This window comes from Salmo salar, chromosome 21 (genome assembly GCF_965601325.2).
Source record: "Salmo salar chromosome 21, fSalSal1, whole genome shotgun sequence".
NCBI classification, from domain to species: Eukaryota; Metazoa; Chordata; class Actinopteri; order Salmoniformes; family Salmonidae; genus Salmo; species Salmo salar.
Window position 1 is genome coordinate 46914077 of NC_138311.1, and position 27966 is coordinate 46942042.

The 27966-nt window shown below is 42.0% G+C and overlaps 1 protein-coding gene across 2 annotated transcripts in view; it reads right to left on the reverse strand.

Annotated features, from left to right (window-relative positions):
• Positions 1-24754, reverse strand: part of LOC106582411 (methyl-CpG-binding domain protein 5) — a 51565-nt gene extending 26811 nt beyond the window's left edge. For both annotated transcript variants that reach the window (XR_006761225.2, XM_014165504.3), the window contains exons 1-2: positions 24395-24754; positions 12470-13157 (exon numbers count right to left, since the gene is read on the reverse strand). Coding sequence is in view for 1 of the 2 variants with exons in the window: in XM_014165504.3 (XP_014020979.2) it covers positions 12470-12579 (110 nt within the window). In the remaining variant the exon portion in view is untranslated. The remainder of the gene's footprint in view (positions 1-12469; positions 13158-24394) is intronic.
• Between the last annotated feature and the right edge of the window lie 3212 nt (positions 24755-27966).

A 27966-nucleotide genomic window follows, 5' to 3' on the forward strand; every position in this document is an offset into this window, starting at 1 on the left:
ATTTCAATGAGGCTCTCTTGTTCAGATATTGATAAGTGGACTGGAGGCAGGGCATGAAAGGGATAACAAATCCAGTTGTTTGTGTCATCCGTTTCGGGAAAGTACCTGCATAATTGCGCACCCAACTCACTCAGGTGCTTCGCTATATCACATTTGACATTGTCCGTAAGCTTGAGTTCATTTGCACACAAAAAAAAATCATACAACGACGGAAAGACCTGTGTGTTGTCCTTGTTAACGCAAATAGAGAAGAGCTCCAACTTCTTAAACATAGCCTCAATTTTGTCCCGCACATTGAATATAGTTGTGGAGTCTCTAATCTTAGATCATTCAGACGAGAAAAAACATCACCCAGATATGATGAGTTTCTCACACGACTGGCCTCATGCAAGCGGTCAGACAAGTGACATTTATGGTCAGTAAAGAAAACTTTAAGCTCGTCTCTCAATTAAAAAACAAAACGTCAATACTTTTCCTCTTGATAACCAGCGCACATCTGTATGTTGTAAAAGCGTTACATGGTCGCTGCCCATATCATTGCATAGTGCAGAAAATACACGGGAGTTCAGGGGCCTTGTTTTAACATTTAACCCTTTTCAATGTAGTGTCCAAAACGTCTTTCAAGCTGTCAGGCATTCCCTTGACAGCAAGAGCCTCTCGGTGGATGCCGCAGTGTACCCAAGTGGCATCAGGAGCAACTGCTTGCACGTGCATTACCACTCCACTATGTCTCCCTGTCATGGTTAAAGACCATTTGATGTCACAAAGCTGTCCAGTACTCTCCTGTTGTCCTGGTTTGCAGAAGAGGATGTCTTCCTTAATTGACACCCCATAAATGTAAGGGACATATACCAGGAGCTGTGCCAGGCCCGCCACGTCTGTTGACTCATCCAGCTGTAACCCATATAATTCACTGGCTTGTATGCGAAGCAGTAATTGTTTCAAAACATCTCCTGCCATGTTACTGATGCGTCGTGAAACAGTGTTGTTTGATGACGACATTGTCTATATAGTTTTTTGAACCTTTCCCCGAGCATTGTCCCAGCCATATTCGCGGCAGCAGGAAGAATTAAGTCCTCCACAATAGCATGGGGATTGCCTGTCCAAGCCACTCGGTAGCTCACCATATAAGACGCTTCTAGCCCCTTCTTATTAACCTGTTATGGCTAGGGGGCAGTATTTTCACAGCCGGATAAAAAAACGTACCCGATTTAAACTGATTATTACTCCTGCCGAGAAACTAGAATATGCATATAATTATTAGCTTTGGATAGAAAACACTCCAAAGTTTCTAAAACTGTTTGAATGGTGTCTGTGAGTATAACAGAACTCATTTGGCAGGCCAAAACCTGAGAAGATTCCATGCAGGAAGTGGCCTGTCTGACAATTTCTTGCCCTTCTTGATTATCTCTATCCATTACAGAGGATCTCTGCTGTTACGTGACACTTCCTACGGCTCCCATGGGCTCTCAGAAGGCGGCAAAAAGCTGAATCGTGGCTTTGCAGGCTCTGGTTGAAAAAAAGTAGCACGTTTGGGTAGTGCCTGGTTACAGTACTGTGAGACTCAGGCGCGTGCCCGCGTCGACCCCATGCTATGTTTTCTTTCGTCTGTTTACCTAAACGCAGATTCCCGGTCGGAATATTATGGCTTTTTTACGAGAAAAATGGCATAAAAATTGATTTTAAACAGCGGTTGACATGCTTCGAAGTACGGTAATGGAATATTTAGAAATCTTTTGTAACGAATTGCGCCATGCTCGTGACCCTTATTTACACTTCGGATAGTGTCTTGAACGCACGAACAAAACGCCGCTATTTGGATATAACGATGGATTATTTTGGACCAAACCAACATTTGTTATTGAAGTAGCAGTCCTGGGAGTGCATTCTGACGAAGACAACAAAGGTAATCAAACTTTTGTAATAGTAAATCAGAGTTTGGTCAGGGCTAAACTTGGTCGGTGTCTAAATGGCTAGCCGTGATGGCTGGGCTATCTACTGAGAATATTGCAAAATGTGCTTTCACCGAAAAGCTATTTTAAAATCGGACATATCGAGTGCATAGAGGAGTTCTGTATCTATAATTCTTAAAATAATTATGTTTTTTTGTGAACGTTTATCGTGAGTAATTTAGTAAATTCACCGGATGTTTGCGGGGGGTATGCTAGTTCTGAACGTCACATGCTAATGTAAAAAAGCTGGTTTTTGATATAAATATGAACTTGATTGAACAAAACATGCATGCATTGTATAACAATGTCCTAAGGTTGTCATCTGATGAAGATCATCAAAGGTTAGTGCTGCATTTAGCTGTGGTTTAGTTTTTTGTGACATTATATGCTAGCTTGAAAAATGGGTGTCTGATTATTTCTGGCTGGGTACTCTGCTGACATAATCTAATGTTTTGCTTTCGCTGTAAAGCCTTTTTCAAATCGGACAGTGTGGTTAGATTAACGAGAGTCTTGTCTTTAAAATGCTGTAAAATAGTCATATGTTTGAAAAATTGAAGTTTTCGGATTTTAGAGGAGTTTGTATTTCGCGCCACGCCCATCATTGGATATTGGAGCCGGTGTTCCGCTAGCGGAACGTCTAGATGTAAGAGGTTAATGGTATCTGTTGTTTTTATACATGTCTTACTACTTGAAAGTCTTAATTCTCACTCCAAAAACTCCCGTGGCTTATTTTTGAAATTGGCATGTTTTGTTTCTAAATGTCTGCACAAGAGTGAAGGTTTCATCGAGTTGTGAGATAGTATTTTTGCACATATAACACACTGTGGCTGAGGAAAGGCACTACTCCCAATATAACTGAAACCCATTTCAATGTAGTTCTCATCATTTTGAACATAATGCTGCTGTTACCGTCTCTTATGACCGAAATTAACTTCTGGACATAAGAACAGAGATTATTCACCACGAACTGGAAGAAGCTTTTTCCTTTAACAAATCCAACGAGAAGGATATACTGCTCTCCCGGGAACAGGCACAGATCCCTGTCATTTGTATGAAGAAAAGACTGAGGAAGAGAGGACGTAGATCGAGCTGCCTTCTGAGAATCCATAGGCGATCGAGTAAACTCCCAATGCCTTCCGTTCTACTTGCTAACATGCAATCATGGGAAAATAAATTTGATGACCTACGATTATCCTACCAACGGGACATTAAGAACTGTAATAACTTATGTTTGAAAGAGTCATTGCTGAAAGACGACACGGATAATATAGAGCTGGCAGGATTTTCCATGCACCGGCAAAACAGATGCTACGTCTGGTAAGACGAGGGGTGGGGGTGTGTGTATTTTTGTCAATAACAGCGGGTGCGCAATGTCTAATATTAAAGAAGTCTCGAGGTATTGCTCGCCTGAGATAGAGCATCTTATGATGAGCTGTAGACCACACTATCTACCAAGAGAATCATCTATATTATTTGTAGCCGTCTATTTACCACCACAGACCGATGCTGGCACTAAGACCGCACTCAACCAACTCTATAAGGCCATAAGCAAACAAGAAAATGCTCATCCAGAAGCGGCGCTCCTAGTGGCCGGGGACTTTAATGGAGGTAAACTTACATTTGTTTTACTAGCAAGTCATATGTGCAACCAGAGTAGAGGTCGACCGATTAATCGGAATGGCCGATTAATTAGGGCCGATTTCAAGTTTTCATAACAATCGGTAATCGGTATTTTTGGTCAATGATTTGGCGATTTCTTTCTTTATTTTTTTAGACCTTTATTTAACTAGGCAAGTCAGATTAAGAACGCATTCTTATTTTCAATGACGGCCTAGGAATGGGGGTTAACTGCCTTGTTCAGGGGGGATTCGGGGATTCGTTTTTGCAACCTTCTGGTTACTAGTCCAACGCTCTAACCACCTGCCTTACATTGCACTCCACGAGGAGCCTGCATGGCAGGCTGACTACCTGTTACGCGAGGGCAGCAAGAAGCCAAGGTAAGTTGCTAGCTAGCATTAATCTTATAAAAAACTATCAATCTTACATAATCACTAGTTAAACTAGTAATATCATCAACCATGTGTAGTTATCTAACGTGTCCTGCGTTGCATATAATCAATGCAGTGCCTGTTAATTTCTCATCGAATCACAGCCTACTTCGACAAATGGGTGATGATTTAACCTCTATGGGCTAGGTGGGACGCTTGCGTCCCACCTACGTAACAGCCACTTGCAGCCTGTGGCGCGATTTTCAAAACCTTAAAAATCCTATTACTTCAATTTCTCAAACATATGACTATTTTACAGCTATTTAAAGACAAGACTCTCGTTAATCTAACCACACTGTCCGATTTCAAAAAGGCTTTACAACGAAAGCAAAACAGATTATGTCAGCAGAGTACCAAGCCAGAAATAATCAGACACCCATTTTTCAAGCCAGCATATAATGTCACCAAAACCCAGAAGACAGCTAAATGCAGCACTCACCTTTGATGATCTTCATCAGATGACAACCCTAGGACATTATGTTATACAATACATGCATGTTTTGTTCAATCAAGTTCATATTTATATCAAAAACCAGCTTTTTACATTAGCATGTGACGTTCAGAACTAGCATACCCCCCGCAAACTTCCGGGGAATTCGCTAACATTTTACTAAATTACTCACGATAAACGTTCACAAAAGCATAACAATTATTTTAAGAATTATAGATACAGACCTCCTCTATGCACTCGATATGTCCGATTTTAAAATAGCTTTTTGGTGAAAGCACATTTTGCAATATTCTAAGTACATAGCCCAGGCATCACGGGCTCGCTATTTAGACACCCGGCAAGTTTAGCACTCACCATAATCATATTTACTATTATAAAAGTTTGATTACCTTTTGTTGTCTTCGTCAGAATGCACACCCAGGACTGCTACTTCAATAACAAATGTTGGTTTGGTCCAAAATAATCCATCGTTATATCCGAATAGCGGCGTTTTGTTTGTGCGTTCCAGACACTATCCGAAATGGTAAAGAAGTGTCGCGCAATTCGTGACAATAAAATTCTAAATATTCCATTACCGTACTTCGAAGCATGTCAACCGCTGTTTAAAATCAATTTTTACGCCATTTTTCTCGTAGAAAAGCGATAATATTCCGACAGGGAATCTCCTTTTCGGCAAACAGAGGAAAAAATCACAAAGGCGGGGGCGGTCGGGTCACGCGCATAAGCCCAGAGTCCCTTGATCGGCCACTTGAGAAAGGCGATAATGTGTTTCAGCCTGGGGCTGGAATGACGACATTCTGTTTTTTCCCGGGCTCTGAGCGCCTATGGAAGACGTGGGAAGTGTCACGTTAGAGCAGAGATCCTTAGTAAAAGATAGAGATGGAAAAGAAGTTCAAGAAATGGTCAGACAGGCCACTTCCTGTAAAGGAATCTCTCAGGTTTTGACCTGCCATTTGAGTTCTGTTATACTCACAGACACCATTCAAACAGTTTTAGAAACTTTAGGGTGTTTTCTATCCATATGTAATAAGTATATGCATATTCTAGTTACTGGGTAGGAGTGGTAACCAGATTAAATCGGGTATGTTTTTTATCCAGCCGTGTCAATACTGCCCCCTAGCCCTAACAGGTTAACAAGCGCATTTGTGAAAAAAAGCACTGTCGTTGCACCAATGTACCTAACCATAAACATCAATGCCTTTCTTTAAAATCAACACACAAGTACATATTTTTAAACCTGCATATTTAGTTAATATTGCCTGCTAACATGAAATTGTGTCACCGCTCTTGCGTTCATTGCCTGGCTCGTTGCGAACTAATTTGCCAGAATTTTACATAATTATGACATATCATTGAAGGTTGTGCAATTTTACAGGAATATTTAGACTTAGGGATGCCAATAAAATAAACGTTTTGTTTTCGAGATGATAGGTCATTTAATATGGTCGAATCCGGAAACTAAGGCTCGTATTTCTGTGTGTTTATTATAATTAAGTCTATGATTTGATAGAGCAGTCTGACTGAGCGGTGGTAGGCACCAGCAGGCTTGTAAGCATTCATTCAAACAGCACTTTCGTGCATTTTGCCAGCAGCTCTTCACAATGCATTGCGCTGTTTATGACTTCAAGCCTATCAACTCCCAAGATTAGGCTGGTGTAACCGATGTGAAATGGCTAGCTAGTTAGCGGGTGCGCGCAAATAGCGTTTCAAATGTCACTCGCTCTGAGACTTGGAGTAGTTGTTCCCCTTGCTCTACATGGGTAACGCTGCTTCGAGGGTGGCTGTTGTCGATGTGTTCCTGGTTCGAGCCCAGGTAGGAGCGAGGAGAGGGACGGAAGCTATACTGTTACACTGGCAATACTAAAGTGCCTATAAGAACATCCAATAGTCAAAGGTATATGAAATACAAATCGTTTGGAGAGAAATAGTCCTATAATTACTATAATAACTACAACCTAAAACTTCTTAACTGGGAATATTGAAGACTCATGTTAAAAGGAACCACCAGCTTTCATATGTTCTCATGATCTGAGCAAGGAACTTAAACGTTAGCTTTCTTACATGGCACATATTGCACTTTTACTTTCTTCTCCAACACTTTGTTTTGCATTATTTAAACCAAATTGAACATGTTTCATTATTTATTTGAGGCTAAATTGATTTTATTTATGTATTATATTAAAGTTAAAATAAGTGTTCATTCAGTATTGTTGTAATTGTCATTATTACAAACCAAAAAAATACAAAAAAAAGAAAATACAATAAAAAAAAAAAGAAGTTGTCCGATTAATCGGTATCGGCTTTTTTTGGTCCTTCAATAAACGGTATCAGCATTGAAAAATCATAATCGGTCGACCTCTAAACCAGAGGAAAACAATTCTAGAACACCTTTACTCCACACACAGGGATGCATACAAAGCTCTCCCTCACCCTTCATTCGGCCAATCTGACCATAATTATATCCTCCTGATTTCTGCTTACAAGCAAAAACTAAAGCAGGTAGTACCAGTGACTCACTCAATACGGAAGTGGTCAGATGACGCGGATGCTACAGGACTGTTTTGCTAGCACAGACTGGAATATGTTCCAGGATTCATCCAATGGCATTGAGGAGTATACCACCTCAGTTATCGGCATCATCAATAAGTGCATCAACGACATCGTCCCCACAACGACCGTACGTACATATCCCAACAAGAAGCTATGGATGACAGGCAACATCCGCATCGAGCTAAAGGCTAGAGCTGCTGTTTCAAGGTGCAGGACACTAATCCGGACGCTTATAAGAAATCCTGCTATGTCATCAGACAAATCATCAAACAAGCAAAGCGTCAATACAGGATTATCATTGAATCCTACTACACCGGCTCTGACACTCATCGGATGTGGCAGGGCTTGAAAACTATTACGGACTACAAAGGGAAACCCAGACGCGAGCTGCCCAGTGACGCGAGCCTACCAGACGAGCTAAAGGCCTTTTTTGCTCGCTTTGAGGCAAGCAACACTGAAGCATGCATGGGAGCACCAGCTGTTCTTGATGACTGTGTGATAACACTCTCAGTAGCCGATGTGAGCAAGACCTATAACCTGTTAGGGCTAGGGGGCAGCATTGACACGGCTGGATAAAAAACATACCCGATTTAATCTGGTTACCACTCCTACTCAGTAACTAGAATATGCATATACTTATTACATATGGATAGAAAACACCCTAAATTTTCTAAAACTGTTTGAATGGTGTCTGTGAGTATAACAGAACTCAAATGGCAGGTCAAAACCTGAGAGATTCCTTTACAGGAAGTGGCCTGTCTGACCATTTCTGGAACTTCTTTGCCATCTCTATCATTTACTAAGGATCTCTGCTCTAACGTGACACTTCCCACGTCGTCCATAGGCTCTCATAGCCCGGGAAAAAAGAGAATGTCGTCATTCCAGCCCCAGGCTGAAACACATTATCGCCTTTCTCAAGTGGCCCATCAAGAGACACTAGCTTATGCGCGTGACCCCGACCGCCCCCGCCTTTGGGATTTTTTCCTCTGTTTGCCGAAAAGGAGATTCCCTGTCGGAATTTTATCGCTTTTCTACGAGAAAAATGACGTAAAAATTGATTTTAAACAGCGGTTGACATGCTTCGACGTACGGCAATGGAATACTTTGAATTTTATTGTCAGGAATTGCGCCAAGCGCGCGACACTTCTTTACTATTTCGGATAGTGTCTGGAACGCACGAACAAAACGCCGCTATTCGGATATAACGATGGATTATTTTGGACCAAACCAACATTTGTTATTGAAGTAGACGTCCTGGGTGTGCATTCTGACGAAGACAACAAAAGGTAATGACATTTTTATAATAGTAAATATGATTATGGTGAGTGCTAAACTTGCCGGGTGTCTAAATAGCGAGCCCGTGATGCTTGGGCTATGTACTTAGAATATTGCAAAATGTGCTTTCACCAAAAAGCTATTTTAAAATCGGACATATCGAGTGCATAGAGGAGGTCTGTATCTATAATTCTTAAAATAATTGTTATGCTTTTTGTGAACGTTTATCGTGAGTAATTTAGTCAAATGTTAGCGAATTCCCCGTAAGTTTGCGGGGGGTATGCTAGTTCTGAACGTCACATGCTAATGTAAAAAGCTGGTTTTTGATATAAATATGAACTTGATTGAACAAAACATGCATGTATTGTATAACATAATGTCCTAGGGTTGTCATCTGATGAAGATCATCAAAGGTGAGTGCTGCATTTAGCTGTCTTCTGGGTTTTGGTGACATTATATGCTGGCTTGAAAAATGGGTGTCTGATTATTTCTGGCTTGGTACTCTGCTGACATAATCTAATGTTTTGCTTTCGTTGTAAAGCCTTTTTGAAATCGGACAGTGTGGTTAGATTAACGAGAGTCTTATCTTTAAATGGCTGTAAAATAGTCATATGTTTGAGAAATTGAAGTAATAGGATTTTGAAGATTTTGAAAATCGCGCCACAGGCTGGCAGTGGATGTTACGTAGGTGGGACGAATTCGTCCCGCCGGTCCCATAGAGGTTAAACAGGTCAACATTCACAAAGCCGTGAGGCCAGATGGATTATCAGGACGTGTACTCAAAGCATGTGCGGACCAACTGACAAGTGTCTAAACTGACATTTTCAACCTCTCCCTGACTGAAACTGTAATACCTACAGTTGAAGTTGGAAGTTTACATACACTTAGGTTTTTGAATAACGCGCCACGGGATTACACTGGCTGTTACATAGGTGGGACGATTTGGTGCCACCTACCCTAGAGAGGTCAAGGTATTGGAGTGGCCATCACAGAGCCCTGACCTCAATCCCATAGAAAATGTGTAGGAAGAACTGAAAAGGTGTGCGCGAGCAAGGAGGCCTACAAACCTGACTCAGTTACACCAGCTCTGTCAGGAGGAAATGGGCCAAAATTCACCCAACTTCTTGTGGGAAGTTTGTGGAAGGCTACCCGAAACATTTGACCCAAGTTAAACAATTTAAAGGCAATGCTACCAAATACTAATTGAGTGTATGTAAACTTCTGTCCCACTGGGAATGTGATGAAATAAATAGAAGCTGAAATAAATAATTAGAATTATTATTCTGACATTTCACATTCTTATAATAAAAGTGGTGATCCTAACTGACCTAAAACTGGGAATTTTTACTTGGATTAAATGTCAGGAATTGTGAAAAACTGAGTTTAAATATATTTGGCTAAGGTGTATGTAAACTTCCCACTTCAGCATGTTTCAAGCAGACCACCACAGTCCCTGTGCCCAAGGAAGTGAAGGTAACCTGCCTAAACGATTACAGACCCGTGGCACTCACGTCGGTAGCCATGAAGTGCTTTGAAACAGGGCTGTAGTGGAGCGGGTCGAGAGATTCAAGATCCTTGATGTCCACATCACCAACGAACTATCATGGTCCAAAACACACCAAGACAGTCGTGAAGAGGGCACGACAAAACCTTTGCCCCCTCAGGAGACTGAAAAGATTTGGCATGGGTCCCCAGATCCTCAAAAAGTTCTACAGCCGCACCATGGAGAGCATCCTGACCGGCTGCATCACCGCCTGGTATGGAAACTGCTCAGCATCTGACCGTAAGGCGCTACAGAGGGTAGTGGGTACGGCCCAGTACATCACTTGGGCCAAGCTTCCTGCCATCCAGGACCTATATAATAGGCGGTGTCAAGAGGAAAGCCCATAAAATTATCAGAGACTCCAGTCACCCAAGCCATAGACTTTCTCTGCTACCGCACGGCAAGCAGTACCAGAGCGCCAAATCTAGGACCAAAAGGCTCCTTAACAGCTTCTACCCCCCCAAGCCATAAGACTGCTGAACAACTAATCAAATGGCCCCCGGACTATTACATTGACGCCCCCTCTCCAATTGTTTTGTACACTGCTGCTGCTCACTGTTTATTATCTATGCATAGCCACTTCACCCCTACCTACATGTACAAATTCTCTTAACTAACCTGTATTCCCGCACACTGACTCGGTACCGGTACCCCCTTTATATAGCCTCGTTAATGCTATTTTTATTACATTTTTTACTTTATTAGGTAAATATTTTTCTTAGCTCTTCTTGAACTGCACTGTTGGTTAAGGGCTTGTAAGGAAGCATTTCATGGTAAGGTATACACTTGTTGTATTCGGCGCATGTGACAAATATTTAGATATTTCCACCTTATTCCCATATTGTCCTTTTGCTTGTTTGATGACTCTGTAGAGGTCATCAATGGACTTCTTGTACTTGTTCCTGTCCTCAGCAGTAGCCTCAGGGTTGTGTGCTGCAGCCCTGTGTGCTAGCTTAGCACCAACCTCAGTGTTAATCTAGGGCTTTTGATTGGGGAAGCAGAACATCTGCACTGTGGGGACAATGTCGCTGATGCATTTCCTAATGAAGCCAATGACGGAGGTGGTTCGCTCGATGTTATCGGCGGATTCTCAAAACATATTCCAATCAGCACTAGCAAAGCAGTCCTGTAGCAAAATATCTGATTCTGGTGAGCTTCTGCTTGTAAACAGGAAGCAGGAGTACAGAGTCATGATCTGATTCGCCAAATGGTGAATGAGGGAGGGCCTTGTATGCATGCCTGTGGGTAGAATAACAGTGGTCTAGGAATTTATCACCCCTAGTCGCAAAGGAGACGTGTTGATGGAAGTTGGGCATCGCGTGTCTTAACGTGGAATTAAAAATCACCAGCAACCAGAAAAACAGCATCCAGATACATGTTTCCTGCTTGTTTATAGCCTGTACAGTTTGTTAAGTACCAGCTTGCTGTGTGTGTGTGTGTGTGTAAACTAGTTTGTTAAGTGCCAGCTTAACATACACAATGAATATATAAGACAACTTTGGATTTCATCCCATCTCAAAATCATATGGTTTTGACCGTTTTAAAGTTTAGTGATCTTCTCCTCTCACTTCGGCCATGCAGCACACCTAACAAAAGTGATTGCTGTCCTCGTTGTAAAATGATCACCTTTCTCCTGTATATCTAAAAATGACCATAAAGACTGATTTACTAAAGCAAAACCACCAAAACTATTGCTGATGGTGAACCTGAACAATCAAAATAAATGGTATTGTAGGTCCCATTCAGCAGGTAGCCTACAGCAAGATGAGAGTTGTCGCCGGTAACTTACTTTTATTCCGGTAAAACTTATTACAATGCTTATTACATGCTTAGTTCGACACTGAAGGAGAGGACCCATCAGTTGTTACAAAATATGAGGTCTTTTTAGAAGGTAGAAAGAAAGTACAAATATGAGCAGAACATTTGATTAAATCAGAGATTTGTAACGTTTGAATGGATTTTCTGACAGATGCTACATTTGGATCGGTTTGGGTTCCGCAGACTGATCATAACTTAATTTTTTATTTTTTCCCCAGAGGTTAGGTTGGACACTATTTTATAAAAAAAAAAATGTGTAACAGGTTTTAGTAACAGATTTGAACAACATGTTTTTAATTATATGTATTTTTTTATTTAACTAGGCAAGTCAGTTAAGAACAAATTCTTATTTACAGTGACGGCCTAACCCGGCCAAACCCTAACGACGCTGGGCCAATTCTGCGCTGCCCTATGGGACTCCCAATCACGGCCGGTTGTGATACAGCCTGGAATCGAACCAGGGTCTGTAGTGACGCCTCTAGCACGGATATGCAGTGCCTTAGACCGCTGCGTCACTCGGGAGACAAAAACACTTAAACATGTCAAATCGGGGACCGATGCGCATCAGTGAATCATTACATCCCTAATGACAAGCATCTCTGAGAATATGAAGTAAAAGGACAATCGAAAGGGTATAGTGGGCCTAATATGCAAATATATGTTTTTTTTTTTAAATATCCTGTATGAAGGAACCTGTTCAACAAACATATTTCAAATGGTTACAGACAATTACATGAAAATCTTCCTGTAGAAGGAAAGAAGTCATTAGCCTAAATTCTGACTGGGCAGATGGGCCCCAGGCTAGTTTAAATACAGGTAGAGTAGGTCTTACCTTATGTAGACAACCCCGCTGTGGGTGATCCTCCGCTGCCAACCTATAGGGACTTCAGCCGGGGGCTTCCCCTCAGAACACAGACCTTCATACTTCTTTGTTCTGTTCATTGTCCACTCCTTAAGTCCACACAACTACACCCTTGCGATGTGAGATATCACAAGTCTGTCAGAGAGCTCAGACTAGTGTGCGTCATCCTGGGGTCTCTCAGGAGTGAACTGACCAAGCAAGAGATGATGTGCTACAACAGCTTCGATGGTTGGAACTGCCAACTGCCAATCCCACCGTTGCCTGCCTCTTCTGGGACAGGTTCACTGTGGAACCAGACCTTTGAGGCCCTTTGTCCCCATCCTGTTTAATGTCGTCATGTTTAAATCACCATTTTCATCAATGTTTTTGTGAAGAGGCCATGGTAATGGTGGGAGAACCTGCCGACATTGAGATGGGTGACCTGAGGGAACTTGAAGCAGCGCTGCCCAGGCGACCTCTCTCACGGACCAATGTTTCACTTTCAGTTCACAGTAGCTGATATTGGATGGATCTGGTTATCAATGGTGATTAAGTGAGCTCTGGCTGATACTAACTGCCGCTGGTACCTTAAAACTCCTCATGTTGCAGGTTATGTCAGCATTACATCCTCCCAGAGAGGATCATGGATTAAAGCAGCCACTGTCCCATATATTCCAACCTGTAAAACAAGTAAAAAGTAACACCGTCAAATTTACTACAAAAAGCTTTTAAGAATATATTTATAGTCTAAATATATTTATAGTCTAAATACTCTCAATGAGTAGGAGCTCAGAGTATATCTAAATATTTCCCACACAAGACAGGTTTGCAGAGCTTTTACATAGCCCAAAATAATGTTAAATCCATTGTGCACGTTTAAAAATATTGTTTTTCCTCTAAGAAAGAAATCGCTCTTCAATGTAATTTGGACTAGTTGTAGAAGTCACTAGCGATAGTTAGCTGTATTTGGCTATATGCAGAGTGAATGGTCACAAAATCATGATGGATTGGATGCCATTGTTCCAGGCACTGACGTGACTCTGAATACTGCTAAGGCTTAATGATACTGAGTCGCCACGACAATGGGCCAGCCTACCTGCCTCCCATCCCCCTTTTTAATCAAGCCCTTCTCTGGCCAATACCTTAAGAGATCAGTAGTGGCAATAGGATGGGAATATTCCCCCTGTGTATCCACAGCCATTTCTAGGTGGGTGGATTTGGAGGACAAATATATTAGACTTTATAAGCTGTTTTTTCATTTTTGTTGTTTAATTTTAACCAGAGTCTTGCATTCTGTCATCTGAATGGTCAAATCTGTCTCCATCTCTAGTGAATTCTCTTGCTGAAATAGTGGGAGTGTAAAGGTGACAGTGGGCCTCCCAGGGGCTGAAACACTCGATAGCCCTGTGTGTCTCCTGGGCTGCGAGGTGTTCGTCTTCACCGCCAGGCCTGTCAGACCGACAACTTATCTGTAACTCTGGGGTGAAATAAAAACAGCAGCACTTTGATATTGCATTACAGAGTGTGAATCACGCTCGCTGTGCATTTTCTGTGACGGATGACTCATCCACACAGCCGAGCATGCACAGAAAACGCTGGTAATTAAAGCAAGGGTGCCTTCCTTTGCCTAGATACCAATACAAAATGGCTTGGTATTAAATCAGAGCACACACACACACACACACACACACACACACACACACACACACACACACACACACAGAATTGCTCCATGATTGAGAGCAGTGGTAGTGCCACTGCCACAGACACCCTTGGGATATGTCTGAAAGAGGACAAACGGAACAGCAAAGGCCAATATTCAAATCTGATTGTTAGCCTACCATCATTGTGCCATCCTTTATTTTCATAGTTGACTGAAAGCCTGCACAATGTCAAAATAATCACAAATATGGACTGTAGAACAAAACAAAAATCGAAGGTGTTTAATTTGAGGCTTTATCGTGTTTTACCTTCACAGTATGTGTGCCTAAAAGCCAGGCACATTTGTAGAGCATGATAGGCCTACTAGTCCCTCCCACATGATAAATCAGCCATAAAACACTACATGGCTCTCCAGTGTTCCGCCACTGCTCCATAGCTTGGAGGGGAACAGAGCGGGTTGAAAAATAGGCCAGGCTCTCTTGGATGCAAGGTAGCTGTTGCAAGGGGGGGGGGGGGGGGCTTCAGTGTTAGATTCAACAGCTTCAAATATTTTGGCAGTGTAGAGTTCCAGGGACACAGCATCTCTACTTCTGATATTGTGAACAAACAATCCAACTCCACGCCAGATGAGAAAAGAAAAGAAAACGATTGACCCAATGTATTAGAACGACATGTAAATGCAGCCTAAGTACCCATACAGTACAATAAAAAAATATTCCCTGGATAATAAAACGGAAAGCAGGCACACTGGGCCTTAGTGCTGGGCAATATGGCCAAAATATCATATCACTGTATTTTTGTCATTGACGGTATGAAGCTATTTGACGTTTCTGAATAATAACTTGCTTTATGAGTAGCGCATGACCCTAGGATGCCATCAAATTCATTCTAAGTGGTTTTAAAAATGGGCTTTCTCCATTCTGATTGCTTTATACTGTTCAAACAAACTACAACCAAAAATAGTAAGACATTACTGAAAGTGAAGTAGTCTTATTTGTAGAACAACGAAATCCTATTTTGTAGCCTCAAACTCTGGTACTCGATCAATGGTTGCCATTTCTATAGTTATTTGTTCAATTCCAGCCTTCACTTCCATAGTTTTCTTCAATTTCTTAATTTCCTGCACAAATTTGTTATTATTTAAACACTGTCAAGTGCATTTTGTCTTAGTACGCCTCTATAAAATAAAATAAAAGAATATCAGAATATTATCATCATCATCATCATCATCATCATCATCTTTGACCATGTACTTTCGGGTTAATTTGCAGATCTTAATAAAAAAGGGCAGTCGGACAATTTCTGGTGGTCTCTACTCCGAAGTTGTTGACTAGTTGTGCTAGCGTTTAGCTAGCAGTTCTCAGCTGTTAGCAGTTTCGTACTGGCGATAAAAATGAATTATTGCAAGAATTTGAGTAACTACGGAATCATTTAATTAAACAAATCAAACAAAATGACGTTAGAATGTAAAGTAAAAATCCACACCGGTGTGTGTATCAATACCGGTATAGTAAAATGCAGTAAACTAGCGATGTAACGATTAAAATGCTTAAGATGCAAGTGCATAGGTTCGAGGAACCCAAACCGATCCAAATGTAGCTTGCATCGGTCAGAACATTGATTCAAATGTTACAAAATCACTGATTTCACTCAAATGTTTTGCTCAATTTACTTTCTTTCTACCTTCCAAAAATACCTCATATTTTGTGATAACTGATGGGTCCTCTCCTTTAGTCTTGAACTAAGCAAGTAACTGTGTTGATAGTCATTTATATAAAAGTAATTGTGCATGCCGAACAACCCCAGGGAATATCAGTAGCCTAATGACAAATTGAAAACAGGCTTTTAGAAATGTATTAAAAATTAAAACCTGAAATACCTCATCTACATAAGTATTCAGACCATTTGTATTAAGACTCAAAATTGTGCTCAAGTGCATCCTGTTTCCATTGATCGTCGTTGAAATGTTTCTACTACTTGGGAGTCCAGCTGTGGTAAATTCAATTGATTGGACATGATTTGGAAAGGCACACACCCGTCTATAAAAAGGTCCCACAGTTGACAGTGCACGTCAGAGCAAAAACCAAGCCATGAGGTCAAAGGAATTGTCCGTAGAGCTCCGAGACAGGATTGTGTCGAGGCACAGAAGTGCAGTATTGAAGGGTCCCCAAGAACATCATTCTTCAATCATTCTTAAATGGAAGAAGTTTGGAACCACCAAGACTCTTCCTAGAGCTGGCCGACCGGCCAAACAGAGCAATCGGGGGCGAAAGGCCTCGGTTAGGAAGGTGACCAAGAACCAGATGGGCACTCTGACAGAGCTCCAGAGTTCCTCTGTGGAGCTGCGAGAACCTTCCAGAATGACAATAATCTCTGCAGCACTCCACCAATCAGGCCTTTACGGTAGAGTGGCCAGACAGAAGCCACTCCTCTGTAAAAGGCACATGACAGGCCACTTGGAGTTTAGAAAAAGGCACCTAGACTGTCAGACCATGTGAAACTAGATTCTCTGGTCTGATGAAACCAAGATTGAACTCTTTGGCCTAAATGCCAAACGTCACATCTAGAGGAAACCTGACACCATCCCTACAGTGAAGCATGGTGGTGGCAGCATCATGCTGTGTGAATGATTTTCAGCGGCAGGGACTGAGGGTCTAGTCAGGATCGAGGGAAAGGTGAACAGAGAAAAGTACAGAGAGCTCCTTGATGAAGAGCGCTCTGGACCTCAGACTGGGGCAAAGGGTCACCTTCCAACAGGACAACAACCCTAAGCACACAGCCAAGACAACGCAGGAGTGGCTTCGGGACAAGTCTTTGAATGTCCTTGAGTGGACCAGCCAGAGCCCGGACTTGAGCCTGATCGAACATCTCTGGAGAGACCTGAAAATAGCTTTGCAGCAACACTCCCCATCCAACCTGACAGAGCTTGAGAGGATCTGCAGAGAGGAATGGGAGGAACCCCCCAAATACAGGTGTGCCAAGCTTGTAGCGTCATACCCAAGAAGACTCAAGGCCTTAAATCGCTGCCAAAGGTGCTTCAACAAAATACTGAGTAAAAGGTCTGAATACTTATGGAAAATGTGATACGGTTTTTTAACTTCTTATAAATGTGCAAAAATTTGCAAAGACCTGTTTTTGCTTTGTCATTATGGGGTATTGTGTGTAGATTAAATCGTTCCCCCCCCCCCCCCTCAATCAATTTTTGAATAAGGCTGTAACGTAAAAATGTGGAAAAAGTCAAGGGGTCTGAATACTTTCCCGAATGCACTGTATATTCATTGGCTATCTAATAGTGGTAGTGAGGTGGTAGATGCCTAGTCTCACTTACGACTCAGCTCAGGTTAGGGCTGTGCGATATGGTCACATTCACGATATGCTGTATATCGCAATGTTTTGAATTCTGCTGCCACAGTTCTAAAACGTCTTTCTCCCTTGAGGTAAACAGTGTAGGCTAGTATAACTTCTTTGTCGGTGGTCTTGAAGGCCTTCCCAGCTCATACCTATCACACACAAACTAAAAATGTCCAGTAATGCATCAGGCTGTTGCATGAATTTATCCGGCGTGAGCCAGCACTGGAATTCAACCGTATGTTTTTATAAGCAGTTGTCATTTCAGCTTATCATTGTAAACTAAACACTGGAGCAGAGTTCTGATGCTACCCAATAGCGCTGGGCCGTATATTGTGCATCTCACAGAATGGACCAAAAAAAATAAATGAAACTTAGGATCTGTGTTTATTCTACAGTACTCTTGGGGGAAGACACAAAAAAAGCAGAGTTAAATAAACAAATAAAAAGCGTTATGGATGTTACATGAAATGGACAAGCTTTTTGGGGAGACTGAACATATTAGCAAAAGTCTGAGTCTTAGGTCAATACATGGATTGCCATTTCAAAGGCTTGGCTGAACACAAAAACAATTTAGAAAATATAGTAATTTCCATTATTAATTTAGAAAGTAAAAACAACTCACGGAGGTTACATCCTTCATTACAAATGTCTGAGAGTCTAAAATAGACATTCACATCTTAAAAAGGGAAACTCCAATGTTGACACAGTCCTGAAATGTTTTGTATGTCAGCAGTCAAGAAATTGGACAATCAAGAAGCAAAGTGTCACCGGTCAGTCCTAGGTGCCATCTCCGTTCTGATAGGATGGTTGAAGCGCACAATGATAGCAGTCTGCCCAGAGAAAGCCAAGTGAGCTAAAGAGCCAAACCTTTTAATTACATTCATATGAGACAGCCCTCCATCAAGACAGCAGAGCCCCCGTTTCATCAGTATCCATGTTATCTACACTGAGTGTACAAAACATTAGGAACACCTCTTTCCATGACAGACTAAGCAAGTGAATTCAGGTGAAAGCTATGATCCCTTATTGATGTCACTTGTTAAATCCACTTCAAATCAGTGTAAATGAAGTGGAAGAAACAGGTTAAAGAAGGATTTTTAAGCCTTGAGACAAATCAGACATGGATTGTGTATGTGTGCCATTCAGAGGGTGGACATCCAGCCAACTTCACACAACTGTGGGAAGATTTAGAGTCAACATGGGCCAGCATCTCTGTGGAACAATTGACACCTTGTAGAGTCCATACCCCAATGAATTGAGGCTGTTCTGAGGGCAAAAGAGATGCAGCTCAATATTTGGAAGATGTTCCTAATGTTTTGTACACTCAGTGTATAGTTCCAGTCGGTATTAGATAGAACGTTGCGGCCGTGCCCGTTTGGAAAACAACTTGTGGTTACCTAGGTTACCCCACCAGCTCACAGCAAAAACATGACCTTTTTCAAAACGCAATTTTCTTGTTGTCTGCTTGTTTCAGTCAATTACAAAACGACATTCAATAAAGATAGATAGATATAGATCTATCTCTCTATATAAATAAATAGTTTAACTAGGCAAGCCAGTTAAGAACAAATTCTTATTTACAATGACAGCCTAGGAACAGCGGGTTAACTGCCTTGTTCAGGGGCAGAACGAGAGATTTTTATCTTGTCAGGTCGGGGATTCAATCTAGCAACCTTTCGGTTACTGGCCCAATGCTCTAACCACTAAGAAAAGTAAAACATGTCTAATGATTACTTTTCAACATTGCCTGCTCCCGAGCATTCACACTACTTTAAAAAAAACGTAATATCGTAGGGCTTCCCTCATGCCCCTTTTAAAGACTGTGCTAGAAGCCACATGAGTGAGTGCTAGCAAAGACCAACAAAATTAACAAACGGAATATAAAGCTACAAGTTGTGAGTGGAGTTACAAACGGACTATACTAAAGTTAAATGTCTTACCTGTGTAGCCTATTTTGACACCGGGTCCCAACATTTTCCACACCAAATAGCCTGAAGCCACAGGGCTCATCTCGCAGGCTCTATTGAAGCAATAAGGCACAAAGGGGTGTGTCGTGCCTGGATACAGCCCTTAGCCGTGGTATAATGGCCATATACCACAAACCCCTGAGATGCCTTATTGCTATTATAAACTGGTTACAAACTTAATTAGAGCAGTAAAAATATATGTTTTGTCATACCTGTGGTATATACCACGGCTGTCAGCCAATCAACATTCAGTGCTCGAACCACCCATTTTATAATTCCCTACGTGGGACAACACAGCCGCTTTTTGGCATGTTTTGCTATTTCTGTATAAAAACTATATATAATTGGACGAAGTTGTCTCTTTTACAATGAGGGTGAATGGGAAAATGTTATGCCCCAATTTGTGGGTGTGATCGAGGACAACTCATTATTATGTAAATATCAATTCGGAGTATAGAAGAACATGGAGTGAGCACCTCTCCCTCCTTGCGTCTCAGCCATGGAGGATTCTCCCATAAATTGAATAGATTTCCCTGTGCTGTTCTATAATTGGAAAGGACCCCACATCCATAAATATGGGATTTATGAAACACGGGAAGTAATAAGTGGTCCGGCGGGATGTAAACTCAGCAAACAAAGAAAATGTTCTCACTGTTAACTGCATTTATTTTCAGCAAACTTAACATGTGTAAATATATTTGTATGAAAATAAGATTCAACAACTGAGACAAACTAAACAAGTTCCACAGACATGTGACTAAAATAATTGGAATAATGTGTCCCTGAACAAAGGGGGGGGTCAAAATCAAAAGTAAGTCCGTTTCTGGTGTGGCCACCAGCTGCATTAAGTACCGCAGTGCATCTCCTCCTCATGGACTGCACCAGATTTCCCCGTTTTTGCTGCGAGATGCTACCCCACTATTCCACCAAGGCACCTGCAAGTTCCCGGACATTTCTGGGGGGAATGGCCCTAGCCCTCACCCTCCGATCCAACAGCTCCCAGACGTGCTCAATGGGATTGAGATTCGGGCTCTTCGCTGGCCATGGCAGAACACTGACATTCCTGTCTTGCAGGAAATCACGCACAGAACAAGCAGTATGGCTGCATTGTCATGTCAGGATGAGCCTGCAGGAAGGGTACCACATGAGGGAGGAGGATGTCTTCCCTGTAACGCACAGCGTTGAGACTGCCTGCAATGACAAGCTCAGTCCGATGATGCTGTGACACACTGCGCCAGACCATGACGGACCCTTCACCTCCAAATTGATCCTTCTCCAGAGTACAGGCCTCGGTGTAAAGCTCATTCCTTCGACGATAAACGCGAATCCGACCATCACTCCTGGTGAGACAAAACCACGACTCGTCAGTGAAGAGCACTTTTTGCCAGTCCTGTCTGGTTCAGCGACGGTGGGTTGTTGCCAGTGATGTCTGGTGAGGACCTGCCTTACAACAGGCCTACAAGCCCTCAGTCCAGCCTCTCTCAGCCTATTGCGGACAGTCTGAGCACTGATGGAGGGACTGTGCGTTCCTGGTGTAACTCGGGCAGTTGTTTTTGCCATCCTGTACCTGTCCCGCAGGTGTGATGTTCGGATGTACCGATCCTGTGCAGGTGTTGTTACACGTGGTCTGCCACTGCGAGGACGATCACCTGTCCGTCCTGTCTCCCTGTAGCGCTGTCTTAGGCGTCTCACAGTACGAACATTGCAATTTATTGCCCTGGCCACATCTGCAGTCCTCATGCCTCCTTGCAGCATGCCTAAGGCACATTCATGCAGATGAGCAGGGACCCTGGGCATTTTTCAGAGAGTCAGTAGAAAGGCCTCTTTAGTGACCCAAGTTGTCATAACCGTGACCTTAATTGCCTACCGTCTGTAAGCTGTTAGTGTCTTAACGACCGTTCCACAGGTGCATGTTCATTAATTGTTTATGGTTCATTGAACAAGCATGGTAAACAGTGTTTAAACCCTTTACAATGAAGATCTGTGAAGTTATTTGGATTTTTGCAAATGATCTTTGAAAGACAGGGTCCTGAAAAAGGGACGTTTCTTTTTTTGCTGAGTTTATTGTGCTATGACAGCTCAAACCGACACCCATATAGTGGACTTCTAGTAGTTAGACAGACCCTGTACATTCATTATTTATCTTATTTCAGTATTCCATTAACGCGCAGTAGTTTATAAAGAATGGCCAGACCAGCTAGCCTAGCTACCAAAACTCCTTGCTCCGACCAAACGCCATGCCCACGGACATTCGTTTCTCCTCCGCAATGAGTCTGGATCTGAGTAACTAGCTAGAACGCTAACCTAACGCAGTAGGCATAGAAAGATGAGATCCCACTTCGGTATATTTTTCTTGCGACTCATCATAGGCTACTAGAACGCAAACGCATTCTAAGGGTTCTGATTGGTCCCAGAAACCGATGGGTTGGACCAGAGCCAAAAGGGTTGGGCCAAAGTTGCGTTTACTAAATGAATCATTGGCTTTGATACTCTGATTGGTTAGAGACGATCCAATCGCTGATGATCTTGTTTTGTACAACACCCCAGACATTTATTTTAACGTTCAGAAACGTCAATAATCATCGCTGTCATACAGGTTTTCGAAAAAATACACTGATATGCCCCTTGTCTTTCATATCAGCTAGAAAGAATCTTTCAAATAAAAAAAAGATGCACTCACTGCAGCAGTTTTGCACAGATCCACAAGCTGTGTGTGTGCCTTCAGTTAAGGAACTACACTTCCTCCCCAGTTACTTTTACATGCTGACCACACCACCCGCGTTGCATGCACGAGCTTTGCAAAATAAACATATTTTTCAATAATTTCATCCGAACTGCTCGGCTACGAGCTTCTGCATAACCATCAAGCATTTTAGATGCTAGTGTAACCGATGTGAAATGGATAGCTAGTTAGCGGGGTGCGCGCTAATAGCGTTTCAATCGGTGACGTCACTCGCTCTAAGACCTTGAAGTAGTTGTTCCCCTTGCTCTGCAAGGGTCGCGGCTCTTGTGGCGCGATGGGTAACGATGCTTCGTGGGTGTCAGTTGTTGATGTGTGCAGAGGGTGCCTGGTTCGGGGCGAGGAGAGGGACAGAAGCTATACTGTTACACTTGATGCACTGCAAGTCCCGCCTCTCCCATCTCCTCATAGTTTTTTTTATTTAACTAGGCAAGTCAGTTAATCACAGATTCTTATTTACAATAATGGCCTAGGAACAGTAAGTTAAATGCCTTGTTCAGGGGCAGAACGACAGATTTTTACCTTGTGAGCTCGGGGATTTGATCTAGCAGCCTTTCGGTTACTGGCCCAATGCTCTATCCACTAGGCTATGTGCATATAACCATGTGAGTGAAAGAAGGATGAAGCAGGGCCACACTCCAGTCCATTTGTTGGTGGTAATGCACCTTAAAGTTGGTTGCCAACTGCCATAGAAAATCCACAGAGGAAGAATGAACAAGGAGAAAAACGAACTAGAATTCCCCCTTTTTATCTGTGGATTAATTGTCAGAGTAGAGCGCAAACGATTTTGTATGACTCAACATGGGGTCAAAATTCTATAAAGATCCAGCTAATCCAGTCGGTTTTGATATTTTAACCTGGATGTCATGAAAGCTTTTGGTAGGGATAGACAAAATCAACACAGGCATGATGGCGCACACAGACGCATGCGCGTTACCGGTTTGGTCAGCATGTTACACACAGGTGTTCAGAGCAGGCTATATAGCCAATTACCACAGGTGGCCCGCCTATGGCTTCCCTTGTGGGGACACTAACCCTATGAAAGGTGTAGTCATTTAACCTTCTGTTTTTTTATTATTGTTTTTGGCTGATATCAAAGATATGTTCCTTATGTTTCCAAAAACGGGTGCAAGTGTCACGCTCTTAACAAAACTCCCCTGGTCAGAAGATACTATTGTCAATAGGCACTAAAGCAGTTAGCTTTCATGAATGGGGTAGCAACAGACCAGACACTAATGTATAACATTACTTTCAACTGAAATGAAAAGGAAAACCACAAAAATACCCAAGATGTTGGGAAACAAATAATGGATCTCTTGATGCAACATGGTCATTTTTTGTCCTTACCTTTATCATAAAAATAAGGTTTTGACAGTGGAGCAATACTCTATTCTCTCTCACAAATTAATATCTACTAAGATTTCATTCTCTGTCCTATGGGATGTTTGCTGGTGGCCTATGCAGAGGGTCTGATTAACATTGCAAACAGACCAGATGCTGAACAAGCATCTAAACCCATACGAACATCTGCAAAACCAACATTCTGTTATTAAGCATTACAGTACAACAACAAAAAATTACAAAAAAATACTGTTACGGATTGCCATCACTATCCACTATATAGGAGGGAACCAATTAGGCCAGGTACATTATTACTGTGCCATAGCCACACTCCTCTGAAACCACAGACAACACGGCATAAGTAGTTAACGTTACATATTGATGACATTATGTCGTGTGTGCGTGAGGTAGGCAGCACGCGCACTATTTTGAAAACCATGCGCGTTGTCGGGTGCTGATTTGACTGGCAAAATAATCTGCGTAGATAACTAACTGTTAGGGTAACTAACTTTCTTGCTAACTATAAAGCATGTAAATTGCAGGTGATAATTGCATGCTAATAGCATGCTATCTAGCTGGCTACCTAGCCTTACTTCAGCTTCCTACTGGTGGCTAGTTACGCGTACGAGCCTGCTGCTATTGACGATGCCATAACAAACACAGCAAGAGCAATTTCACAGCCAAGCGACACGGATGGAGAAGATAGCTACAACAGTAGTCCTGTATGATAAAATAATATTATTTTATTTTACATAGATTTTGGTGTTACTAGTCGCTAGCTAGCTATTTAGCTAGCCAGCTAGAGTTGCCTATAAATGTTTTCTTAAAATGTGTAAACTAATATAGCACTCTTACCTGTATAGCTTCCCATATCAGAAGACAAAAAACACGACACGGAGAATTTAGTTCAATAACAACATGAACCGAAGCCCTTCTTTGCAGAAATGTCAGTCGAGCCAGGGCCAAAATTGAGACAGACACCAGGCAGAGGTCTGTTGCTGAGAGGCTTGAGAGTCAGAAATAAGGTTTAGCATATCCAAAATACCATGCCCTCCATTTCAACAGTTAACATTTTGCTTTTCAGGATTACATGTAGAGAAATGTAAAAATAAAAAAGAAGCAGAGGTTCACGTTTGCTATTCCTTTGAAAATCTACATTAAAGCGCTCCCACGTACAAGTGCCACTGCTAGATTTCTCTCGAGCTTGTTGGGAATAGAAAGATGGGAGCGATGGATTGCGCATGCGCCACAGCTGGAGCCTGGAAAATCTGTCCCAGCATGCAACAGAATGTAAAAAGAACGCAAGGTTTAGAAAGGGAGACATGTTGAAACATTCTAGTATCTTCAAAATTATTGTGGTGGGTGCATACCATAATGCAGGCATATTCTGATTATTTAATATATTGTGATTATTTTATGTGTTTATAGTACACTACTGCTGGACAGTTCATAATGCATCCATTGAATGTATTTCATTTGAAGGATTTCCCACACAACTTTCATAGTAAATAATGTGTATACATTTGGATTCTTGTTATTTAGCCGACGCTCTTATGCAGAGCGATTTACAATTATTAATGCATTCATCTTAAAGGTCGACTTTGGGCACAAAAAACTGTCAACTCCGCCCCGTTCTCAATTTTCGAACATAAATGGAGTGTGTCATTCTGGTCACGCCGCGACCGACGTAGCAAAGTCGTTAACTAAACAAGCCACTTTAGCTAGCCAGTAATGGTGCTTTTAAGACAAATGGGAACTGAAGAAACATTTTTAAAACGTGGTCAAATCATGTTGTCAATGATATTCAGGCCGGAAAGTCGGAGCTGTAGAAAGATTCTCGACTTGAATTCGGAGTTGGAGGACCTTTCAAAATGATTTTTTCCCAGTCTGAGCTATTCTTTTCCGGAGTTCCGAGTTGTCTTGAACCCACTGAAGTCGGGGATTTACGAGTTCCGAGTTGTTTTGAACGCGGCATAACTCATCCAGAATGTGTTTGGAAATAGGCAAAAAATAGCACTTCTGTAGCCAAATGTCTTTTTCATAAATGTTTGTTTTTAAGCATTAAATGACCTGGTATGATGGTGCATTGATCAGTTAGTTATACAGTTTAAAGACGTTATTTTTACCGAAAGCTAACCTTTAAGATAACTAGGTGATAAAACCACATATCATAGTTATTACATTAGTACATTGTTCCTCAATAAAGAAGTTAATGCTAGTAGGCAAAAAAATGTGCACACGTATTTATTTATTATACATACATCTTAAGCGTATGTATTATCATACATCTTAAGTGTATCAAGCCCCAGCATGTTCAATTCACTGTAGGAGCCTTGCTGCTGCATCAGGATCATGCCTCCATCCCATAGTGAGAGAAAGGGAATCTTAGATGCAATGGGCTTTGCTGCCACCTAGTGAACAGATGGAGCTCTCCAGCTCCCTGTTGTGCTGAAATCTACAGAAAGACGTCTTGCTCCCAGACAAGTTAAACAACTTCTTTGCTCGCTTTGAGGACAATACAGTACCACTGACACCGCCACTACCAAAGCCTGTGGTGTCTCCTTCACCGTGGCCAAGGTGAGTAAAACATTTAAACGTGTTAACCCTCGCAAGGCTGCCAGTCCAGACTTAACCTTTAAGATAGCTAGTTCTATTTCCATCCAAAACATTCTGGATGATGTATGATAATACATACACTTAATTAAGATGTAATAGGCAAAAAATAGCACTTCTGTAGCCAAATTTATTTTTCATAAACGGAACAGTAGCGGAAAGTTCTTCAGCGTACACATCACGGCCAAACTTAAATGGTCCAAACACACAGACAGCGTGGTGAAGAGGGCACAACAGCGCCTCTTCAACCTCAGGAGGCTGAAGAAATTTGTCTTGTCACATAAAACACTCAAACTTTTACAGATGCACAATCGAGAGCATCCTGTTGGGCTGTATCACCAGCTGGTACGGCAATTGCTCCGCCCACAACCACACGGCTCTCCAGAGGGTAGTGAGGTCTGCACACCGCATCACCGGGGGCAAACTACCTGCCCTCCAGGACACCTACAGTGCCCAATGTCAGAGGAAGGCCAAAAAGATCATCAAGGACAACAACTACCCGAGCCACTGCCTGTTCACGCCGCTACCATCCAGAAGGTAAGGTCAGGACAGGTGCATCAAAGCTGGGATCAAGAGACTGAAAAACAGCTTCTATCTCAAAGCCATCGGACTGTTAAACAGCCATAACTTACAAAGAGGGGGTGCTGCCAACTTACAGACTCAAATCTCTGGCCACTTCAATACATTTAATAAAAGGTATCACTAGTCACTTTAAATAATGCCACCTTAATAATGTCTACATATCCTACATTACTCATCTCATGTGTCAGAAGTTGACATACACCTTAGCCAAATACATTTAAAACTCAGTTTTTCACAATTCCTGACATTTAATCCTAGTAACAATTCCCTGTCTTAGGTCAGTTAGGATCACCACTTTATTTTAAGAATGTGAAATGTCAGAAAAATAGTAGAGAATGATTTATTTCAGCTTTTATTTCTTTCATCACATTCCCAGTGGGTCAGAAGTTTACATACACTCAATTAGTATTTGGTATCATTGTCTTTAAATTGTTGAACTTGGGTCAAACGTTTTGGGTAGCCTTCCACAAGCTTCCCACAACAAGTTGGGTGAATTTTGGCCCATTCCTCCTGACAGAGCTGGTGTAACTGAGTCAGGTTTGTAGGCCTCCTTGCTCACACACACTTTTTCAGTTCTGCCCACAAATTTTCGAAAGGATTGAGGTCAAGGCTCTGTGATGGCCACTCCAATAACCTTAACTTTGTTGTCCTTAAGCCATTTTTTCACAATTTTGGAAGTTTGCTTGGGGTCATTGTCCATTTGGAAGACCCATTTGCGACCAAGCTTTAACTTCCTGACAGATGTCTTGAGATGTTGCTTCAATATATCCACATAATTTGCCTGCCTCATGATGCCATCTATTTTGTGAAGTGCATCAGTCCCTCCTGCAGCAAAGCACCCCCACAACATGATGCTGCCACCCTCGTGCTTCACGGTTGGGATGGTGTTCGTCGGCTTACAAGCCTCCCCCTTTTTCCTCCAAATATAACGATGGTCATTATGGCCAAACAGTTATATTTTTGTTTCATCAGACCAGAGGACATTTCTCCAAAAAGTACAATCTTTGTCCCCATGTGCAGTTGCATATCATAGTCTGGCTTTTTATGGCGTTTTTTGGAGCAGTGGCTTCTTCCTTGCTGAGCAGCCTTTCAGGTTATGTCGATATAGGATTTGTTTTACTGTGGATATAGATAATTTTGTACCTGTTTCCTCCAGCATCTTCACAAGGTCCTTTGCTGTTGTTCTGGGATTGATTTGCACTTTTCGCACCAAAGTACATTCATCTCTAGGA